Source organism: Sceloporus undulatus, chromosome 5 (assembly GCF_019175285.1).
Source record: "Sceloporus undulatus isolate JIND9_A2432 ecotype Alabama chromosome 5, SceUnd_v1.1, whole genome shotgun sequence".
Lineage (NCBI taxonomy): Eukaryota > Metazoa > Chordata > Lepidosauria > Squamata > Phrynosomatidae > Sceloporus > Sceloporus undulatus.
This window is the reverse complement of record NC_056526.1, coordinates 182,387,350-182,397,208: the sequence shown is the minus strand read 5'-3', so window position 1 is coordinate 182,397,208 and position 9,859 is coordinate 182,387,350. Positions and strand designations below refer to the sequence as shown.

Here is a 9,859-nt window from a genome sequence, read left to right as displayed (position 1 = left end):
TATTATTATTATTATTATTATTATTATTATTATTATTATTATTATTATTATTATTAGGAAATCTATGGCAAAAATATATTTAAAGATGGTCTCTGGTAAAGAAAAGGTTAAGAACCACTACTTTAAAAGTCATGATAGGAAAAGGAAATGAGAATTGAGGGGGGAGCAAACCCAGACACTAGTAATGTGTCTAGTGAATAATTGGAATGGAAATAGTTCAAGGAGAAGCAAAAAGGAGTGGGTTCTCAGATGAAACAGTGCAACTGCCCATCTTCTTACTCTCCTCCAGCCTGATGCCAAGGCTATTGCCAGGGAATGCTCAATGAAGGGGGCAGTCTGGTGGAGGTGGTTTCTCTACAGGGTCAAAGATGGTCCTGCTTGATTTCTCTACCTCTTCATAGTTTTATGAAATATTAGGCATATAAAGAATATTCACAGGTTTTCTTGTCTTCAGTGAGAAAGCAGGTCAACCTTTTGAGGCACTCCACGGAAGATACTGTGAACTGCCATAAGAATGTTCAACCCTGTGTGATAGTGAAAAGGCCAATGTTGTTATTTTGTCAGCAGCAGCAATACAAAAAGAGAGAGGGAAAGAGAGAAAGAAGTATTTTGTGCAAAATTGGGTCTTTCCCATACTTTTGACAAAATTCTTTTATGCATGTGCATAAAAAACAATGTTTCTTTACAAAACATATTTTGTACAAAAAACTTTGTGACGTTTTCACAAAGCTATCTCAAAGTGTAATCAACTGAAAAATGTCCAGCGGAGAGAAAACTTCTGAAAATTGTAATAATTTTATGTGAGAATGAAATGAGCAAAGATGTACATCTCTGTGGAATATTCAATACATTTGAGTTAGCACTGTATAGCAAAGTCTGGAACAGATGAGAATTAAGGTTGTCTTTGGCGAGAAATGGCATGCAGCTGTAGATGAAATGCCATGGTTGTGTATTTGTCAAAAGCAAGCTACCAGTTGGTTTATTCAGATGTTTTCCTACCTATAATGTTTTGCCCATAGGAAATTTTCCTGTGGATATTTTTAAATGGCAGTTTTTACAGATGTACCAGATTAGCATCATCTGCTTCAGCAATCACAGTTTGCATGAGAAAACCTAGGAAAGCAGGTGCATCTGTCTCTTGTGATGTATAAAATGTTCAGTGCCACAGCTACATTTGTGTGATACTGCATTTGCAGGTATCCAGTACATCCTCTCCACAAGCCCATCTGGAAACCCACCTCCTCAGCATTGCCATCCTACCACACACTCTGGATTCACCTCTGCTCTCCTTTGGGTCTTCTTTCCATATGACTGTAAGTCCAACCAAAGCAAGACATACAACTGCATTTCCTAAGGAGTGTGCAGAAGCTCATTAAAATTATACACATACCTTTCTTTCATATTTCTGCATATGTCTCTCTCTCTCTCTCTGTATAGTTTATAAATGCATTCCAGAAATTAAGGCTCTAGTTTTGTATCCATTCACTTAAGCATAAGCCGCACTGAACTCAGTGAAATTTATGGCAGAGTGGATTTTTACAGGTTATAAATGTGGGGTAGGGATAGGAAGTCCTGAATCTTGTGTAGATGTTGTGAAGCCAGTCTGGACCTGATTCAGGGTTCTGTTCCTTCCTCATGTAAACAGAACACAGTGAGCTGAGGGGGAATTTGCAGTAAATCACCCATGTGGACAAGCCCTGAGAGTATAGTAAGTGTAAGTCTTCCCCAAACTGGTGGTCCTCAGTGTGGATGGGGTAGCGGGAATTGTAGTCAAACAAATCCAGGGTGTGCTATGTTAGGTTGATTGGCTTCTCTGCCACTCCTGACATTTCACCTTCTCCCAATGCTACCAACCAATAGTATTCCCTTATTCAAGATCAGCTGTTGGGCTGCTGATAATGTACTTTTTGGCGTAACATGCAATTTTCCCTTCAACTAAAGTGTGTACTTTGAGAAAATGGCTGCACTCTTTTTTTATTCACTCATAGTGTGTTTCTGGGAAAGAAATTGATCTGACAGTTTAACGGTATATGGGCGGTGAAGAGAAAATTTGGAAGATTGTGCCATAAATGTATACTTTTCAAAAATGCAATTTTCAGCAGTGACCTTTACTTTTTAAAAGTCACATAAATTTTGAATGATATTTTAATCCTACATTATGCAGCACTCTACTTATTAAGTGTCAGTATGGGTTAGATCTGGAATTCTATTAGAAATTTTTCTTATGATCCTTCAGTAAATCTGCTGTCTCTCTCCTTTATTTGGTCTGGATAATTATCTCAGTCTCAGTGTCCATTGTATCATCCTGTTATATCTTTCAGGCTTTAGAAGATCGTGTGACCCCTATAGAGCCACATCATCTTTCCTTTGTTGACTCAGAGAATCCAAGTGGAAAAATTGTGTACAATGTGACTATACCCTTGCCACCAAATCAAGGCAAGTACATCTAATACTGAAGAGGGTTCCTTGTGCTATTCTATTTGCAATTGAAACTTTCAGGCTGATAAGTAAACTGCAAAGAAAATGAGGTAGGACAAAAACTGGGAAGTTATTTCTAAGAAAAATAATTATCATGACATGCTAAAACTATTCATAACTGAGCAGGAGTAGAGTGATGCTTATTCTTCTTAAAAGGAGCTTTGTAAGCTTTGGGGTGGGGAGATACTAGCAAAACAAACAAACAGCCTTGATGTAGAAGTTTGTTGTCATTTTTGTTGTGTGCCTTCACATAGTTTCTGACATATGGCTACCCTAAGGGGAACCTATCATGGGGTTTTCTTGGCAAGATTTGTTCAGAGGATTGCCATTGCTTTCCCCTGTAGCTGCATTGGGTTTAATGACCAAGCTGGGAGTCAAATTCTGATCTCTAGAGTCATAGTCCAGCTCTCAAACCACTACTCCATGCTGATTCTCAATATAGCAGTATTTGCTATTACTAAAACCAATTCAGGGAAGATTCTTGATCTGTCTTGGGGGAGGATGAAAATACTGATTTTTTTTTTCACTCTCCCATTTTTGTAGCACACTGACAGCAAATGTCCCCAAGATTAAGTCAAATTGGGTTGGTTAAAGTAAACTGAGGTGTTTCCTCTCCTATTTGGCAAATAGTGTACATTAAAGACAGACAATCTGAATTGGACTCTGTCTTTTGGCACCTGTCATGATGCTATCCAACTCATCAGTTATACATAGGCCTGGGAAATTTAGTTTTCCTAAGGGCTGCTACATGTCAGGAGATGACAGTCTTGCTGGAAAGCAGAAAAATAGTGCAGTCCTTTCTCTGACTGGGATTAAAGTCTGAGCAAGAAAATAAATCAAGAGGAGTAATGTTTACCGCCTGTATTTGAGGTAAGATTATGAACTCTTAATACTTGTTTTGATAAGACAAAAAAGGGTTTTCAGTGACAGCTGTGTAGACCAGCATTTCTTCTTTCATTTCATAAAAATTGGGAGTTGGCTATTTATACGTAGAGAAAGAATGAGCTACATATCTTATTATGGAGGAAACCAAATGCAAGGTTTATTAAAAGATGGTGGTTGAAACTGGTTTGAAACAAATATTGTGCGTTGTTAACAAAGTACTCTCTCTATTTTTGCAGGTATTATTGAACATAGGGACAAGCCTCTCTCTCCAGTAAAGTATTTTACACAGAATGATGTCAACCATGGCAAAATCGTGTACCGTCCACCCACAGCCGCCTCACATATCAGAGAGATGAGGGAGTTCTCCTTTGCTGGTAAGAAGCTGGTCCACCTGAGCACCTCCCAGTTCGCAGTGCAAATTCCTGTAGCTTTGAATACAGACCAGAGTTTCTTCCTATCAGTCAGTGCTAGTAAATAAAGGAGTAGAATCATAGATTTGGAAGAGACCTCTAGGACCATTCCCAAAGGTGGCCTCAAAGTATATTTGTTATATACTGTATATATTTTTTACAAATTACAGTCATATGTAATGCAGTGTAGAAGATAAATGTTATAAAACAATACCATCTAAATACAACGACTGGCACAGCAGCAACAACGACAACAACAAAAATTCCCAAGTCAAACCCTTCTTCTTGGTAGGCTATTTTTCCTTCTTCTTTCCCAGTGGCAGCACTAGGAAACACTGAGGAATGAAATCCTCCCCTAGACCCTAAAGCAGTACAGCCTTCTTTCTTGAATGACACCATGTGCTCATTCTACATATAAAGTATAGGAAATATAGGGAGCCCTGTAGGCATGTGCAAAGGTGGGGTTAATGCTGAACATAAAGAAAACAAAAATAATGACCACAGAAGAAACACATAAATTCAGTCTGGACAATGAAGAAATTGAAATAGTGAAAGAATTCCCATAGCTAGGATCAAACATTGATCAGAGTAGAGACTGTAGTCAAGAAATAAGAAGAAGACTAGGAATGGGTAGGGCATCTATGAAAGAATGAGAAAATATCCTGAAGAGCAAAGATATACAACAGAGCACTAAAGTTAGAATCATGCAGGGAATAGTATTCCCCGTTGCCATGTACAGATGTGACAGCTGGATAGTGAAGGAAGCAGACAGAAAGAAAATCAACACATTCAAGATGTGCTGCTGAAGAAGAATGCTTAGCCAAATAGTCCAACAAATGGGTCCTTGAACAGATCAGGCCAGAGCTCTCCTTGGAAACCAAGATGATCAAATTGAGGCTGTCGTACTTGGGCCACATAATGAGAAGACCTGAATCACTAGGAAAAACAATAATGCTAGGAAGGGTAGAGGGGAGAAGAAGGAGGGCAAGACTGCAAACAAGATGGATGGATTCAATCAGGGGAGTCACAGGCATGGGTTTGCAGGGATTGAGCAGAGCAGTGGAGGATAGGGAGTCTTGGAGGTGTCTGTGTTGGGTCCAACTCAAGGGCAGTTAACAACAACAACAAATAGGCAGTAACTTCAGGAAGTTTGCTTTGCTGTAAAGAAAGGAATTTTTTTTAACAAGTACACACACATTGTGACTGTTCTGCAACCTGTACCCTCTTTCCTTTTCTCAATCTGTTGGATTTCGTTCCCCATGTTTGCATGGGACATTAACTTTGGTCCTAAGAGAAACAGTATAATGAATTGGAATATTAAGTTTGTGGTTGAAACACAGATTGATATGCTTGCTCAGCATCAAATGCCCAGTATAAAATTCAGACTGTTACTGTCCCAGTTACTTCTACAGAAATAATAACTTATTATTTCTTATAATAACTTATATAATAAGTTATATAAGTTATATAATAACTTATGATAACTTATATGAAGATGGGTTATGACTTTGACCTTGTGATAAGGTTGGAAAGTCATAAGAACAACCATACCAAAGGTCTTTATGGAGCCAGATGTCTATAGGAAACTAGCCAGCAGAACATGAATTCAGTGGCACACATTTTCATCTATATCAATTTTTCAAAGATGCTTGAAGGACAGTGCATGAAATTAGAGCTTCTCTTTACACAGGAAGAGAGGCATAGCTTGGCAGTACCATGTTGGAATTTGACTGGTTAAAGCTTCAGTAGCAAGGGCATAATGACACCCCCCCCCCCAATAGCACCATCACTGGTAATGTGGTTACCTTTCCCTTACAACAAATAATATTTGCTTGTTTTTTTTTTTTTTTCATTATCTTTGGAGGAGACACAAATTTTCTTTTGGGGGTATTTTGAAGGATTTGTTCCAAGATTAGTCTGTTTTCTTACTCTGTTATATTTTTTCCACAAAAGGAACTAAAATGTACCAGTTTTATTTGTAACATAATGTTATATTTGCTACATTAAGAGTACTGAGTTACTGGGGGTTGGGGATGTTGCTTAGTCACTGAACTACTTTTCTGAGCTCTGATAAAAGGAGGAGCAATTTAAACACAAGCACCTTCCTTTCATAGGCATCTAGTCCATTTTGTTAGAAAGGCATTCTACCCATCTGCAATGCAAACATCTCATTATAAACCTGCTCCCAATGAAATGTGGTCCTTCCAGTGCTATACACAGTCTCTCATTTGCTGGAGTATGTGTTCCAAGGTAATGAAATCTAAAAACCACTTATATTACTAAATCATTGGATTTTATAAGGGCATTAAAAAATCTCATTCATGAAACGCTGGCGTACTGTCAAAGAGTTTGTAGCACTGGATGTTAAGCTACAGCTCTCTTGGGCATTTTACAGGGCAAACAGCTGCCATTTTTGAAAGTGCAAAACAAACAAACAAGCCAATTCTCCCAATAGACCTCTGAAATGAGTAAATGTCTTTCGTTGTCAGTTTACAGATAGGAGAAATAAGACATGTGCTGCCTACCACTTTTGGCACTAAATACATAGCCAACAATTTACCAGGAAGTGACTCCACTCAACATCTATTAAAATGAATGGGAAATACTGTATAGGGCAAGAGCTTGCCAAAACCACCAAGCAGTTTCCCTTGAATGTTCTTTAATTTGGTTGCCACAATTAAATTGGTCAAGCATGGCTGTATTATGCCTTTATCACCTTCAGAGTTCTGAGATTTTCTTTTAATGTGTAATTTTAAGTGTTTCTGACATGGAATAGGCAAATGACAAATTCGCAAGGCCCCTCCTGATTCCAGAATAACTTTTACAGATGAGTTTCATTGGCATTTGGAAACATCACTTGGTTTGGGTGGGATTTCAAGGTCTTTGCACTTCCTAAGTCCATTGAGAAAATGTTTCTATTTTTAGCAGGTCACTGAGGGAGATAAAGAAAGTTCTTTCAAATACAGATTTAGATACATTATCCAGCTCAGACAAAACTGTAAAGAGGTAATTCATCTCTTGTCCAGTGTCTGCTTCTCAAGGGCTTTTAGTGGACATTTAACCATTCAAGCTCATACATCCCAAAGTGTTACTCAGTTTGTGAGATAAAGGCTACTTAAGTCTTTGAGGTTTGATGATGCTAAATAGGTTGCCTCAAGAATTTTTTTAAAAATGCTTGTAAATCCTTTAAGCCTGCAGTACAAACAATTGTGGACAGGTTTCAATTTCAGCCTTTGGCTGGCAAACTACAGTTTGCATGATCATGGTAGAATACACCCACCTTGAATCCCATTATGGAGAAAGGCAGGATATAAATCCTGGAAAAATAATAATAATAATAATAATAATAATAATAATAATAATAATAATAATATACCTGAACTTTTGAAAAAATCCTACAAAATGTGGATGGTTTTGCTGAAAGTCTGTTTCAAGAGTTAAAAGGGGGTCACTGGAAACTTGTGGAATCAGAAAAAGTGAGGCAGGGACCCATTTGGTGTCTTGCAGCCCACTGGGTACCCTGTCCCCATCCCTGATTTATAAAGTGAGTTGAAATTCAAAGGAATCCAGGCTTACATTAAAAATAAGCTAAGTCTTTCCAAACTACGAAAGTTCATTTCTGATTCCTGCCTTCATACAGACACATAGCCTCCAATTTTGAAACTCACCAATCTTAGTACCTTCAATTATTTGTCAAGCAATTTAGGGCCCGAACAGATAGGCCAAAATAAAGCTGCTTCGGGTCACTTTGAAAGTATGCTGTTTAAATGACACATGCATCTTAAAAGGCCAGAAGCTGCACCAAAGCTGCATTCTAGTCCTTAGGACTGGAGCGTGGCTTTGGCATGGCTTCCGGTCTCTTAGGATGCATGCAGCATGTAAACTACCAAAATGACCCAAAGCACCTTTATTTTGGCCTGTTTGTTGAGGCCCTTAGTTAATAGTGTTCTTTTCCAAGTGCTGAAAACAATTGTGTTCTTTTTATGTTTTATTTCCTCTAGGCCTCCCTGAATCAGTCAGCTTTCATTTTACAGGTACACAGATATTTACTGTTCTTTGCCTGAATTGCCTGCTTATATCGTTGATTGTTTTATATCTTTGCTTGTTTGTTTGTTTGTTTAATCTTGCCTTCTTAAAACAGAGAGAAATCATTAGGCCAGAATAGGATCCCTGGAGATAGTTCAAGGAACTCATGGACAGCAAAGTAGTGCCTGTAGGATAGTAAAATGGATGTTGGTGAAATGTGTTTGGTGAAAGTGTTTTACTGTCTTGTCCTGGCAGCCATTCAGCCATTGAATTCTGAGACTGGGAGCTGCCACAGAGGCCAGCCACAGATGCCACATAGCCCAAAAAAAGCCCAGAAAAGGCAATTAAATAAATCTTAGAACAAATCAAACCTGAACTTCCCTTGGAGCCCAGGATAACTAGATTGAGGCTTTCATGTTTTGAAAAGACAATAATGCTAGGTAAGGTAGAAGGTAGAAGAAAGGGAGGAAGACCACATCACAAATGGATAGACAAAGTCAAGAAAGCCACAGCTCTGAGTCTGGAAGACCTAAACAGGGCTGTTGAGGATAGGGCATCTTGAAGATGTCTCATTTATCAGTTCACTGTAAGTCAAAGTCAATTTGAAGGCAGTTAATTAACACCACACATATATATTTAATTTAATTATTTTCATTCGATCTTTTTTCTCTTAGTGTCAGATGGAGATCGTACAAGTCCTGAAATGATGTTTACCATCCATTTGCTTTCCACTGATGAACAGCCTCCATTATTACAGATCACTGCTCCAGTCCTTGAGGTCAGTCAAGGAGGGAGAGCAACCATTGGTAAGGAGTAGCAACTAGCTAGCTGACTCAGGCTACAGCCTGCAATATGCTTGAAACTCACTCATTGCAGCATATTTAAGATGTTTCTACAAATTTATCTGGGGGAAACTAGAAGAACGGGATGCTTCATACAGGAACTGGAAAGTAGATAAGAGAACTGGATATGGAAACATGATTCTCCATTGGTTTCTTATAATGTGGAATGGGGCAAGATACAGTTTGGCAGTAGGAAGTGAAATAAAGGCACAATAGACAGATGACCATAACCTTCCTTAATCTGACATTTCTTCTTGTACTCTTTTTTCTTTGCTAGTTTCTTTCTAGTCATTGTGAACATGTTTCTGAAATCATAAATGGGGAAAGCAGCATGAGGAGGGGAAATACAAGAGATATGCCATAGGTAGAATGAGGATTAGGCACCCCTCTCTTGCCCACTGCTTTTCCAGTGCTAATTATCCATTGCTTTTCTTTCCCTTCTTTTGGATATTCAACATAAACCCAGGTTTACCCGCAGGGCTCTGCTGACACATCCCTTAATGTCTAATCAACAGAGATCTACAACTAGTCTTCACTTCCTGTTAACTGCATGCATTTCTCTCATTCACATATTTTTGGTGGTACATTATAAAGGCTTGGATGTGTATTTCAAATCATAATGTGGAAACTGATCCTGGGCATTACTTCTTTAACAGAAAATTTGTTACTGGAGGGAGAAATAACATGTAAAGAGCAATAGTTTCCAACACCATAAAAAAGAGCACCAAACTAATTATCTGCACATGTGAAATGAAAGAATGAGATCAACTGAGCTTTTTTTTTTTCTTTCACCAGCTTCTACTTTTCTTATGGCTTTTACTTTGGTGGACAAACTTCTCTGCTTTTCTCTCTGTTTAGTTGTTCATGAAAGCTCATTAAAGAATTCTGGAGGCAGCTGCTGTATATATTGCCTATTATAGGCGGACACACAAAAATACAATAGGTTAAGAGTAGAGTCCTGCTGTTCTCTAGCTGACTCTTCTAGCAGACATGTTGCTGCAATGTAGTGCCAAAAGTATGCATTTCTCCAGCCCTCCTTCCTCTTAATGTCATTGCTTTTGCAACTTTTTTTTCATGTACAAGACATATCACTTGATTACAATGGTGATCTTCTTTTTGAATGACAGGCCTCTAATTGTTTGGGTGCTGCACTGCCTGATAAAACTAAGGCTTGAGAGAAGTGTATGTTTTTAACCTTGCCGGGGGTGTGTGGATTTT

The 9,859-nt window shown here is 38.4% G+C and overlaps 1 protein-coding gene across 2 annotated transcripts in view; it reads left to right on the top strand.

Annotated features, from left to right (window-relative positions):
- FRAS1 (Fraser extracellular matrix complex subunit 1) overlaps positions 1 to 9,859 on the top strand; it is a 326,081-nt gene that overhangs the window by 235,335 nt on the left and 80,887 nt on the right. For both annotated transcript variants that reach the window (XR_006104125.1, XM_042469094.1), the window contains exons 31-35: positions 1,197 to 1,313; positions 2,322 to 2,436; positions 3,600 to 3,737; positions 7,775 to 7,807; positions 8,474 to 8,605. Coding sequence is in view for 1 of the 2 variants with exons in the window: in XM_042469094.1 (XP_042325028.1) it covers positions 1,197 to 1,313; positions 2,322 to 2,436; positions 3,600 to 3,737; positions 7,775 to 7,807; positions 8,474 to 8,605 (535 nt within the window). In the remaining variant the exon portion in view is untranslated. The remainder of the gene's footprint in view (positions 1 to 1,196; positions 1,314 to 2,321; positions 2,437 to 3,599; positions 3,738 to 7,774; positions 7,808 to 8,473; positions 8,606 to 9,859) is intronic.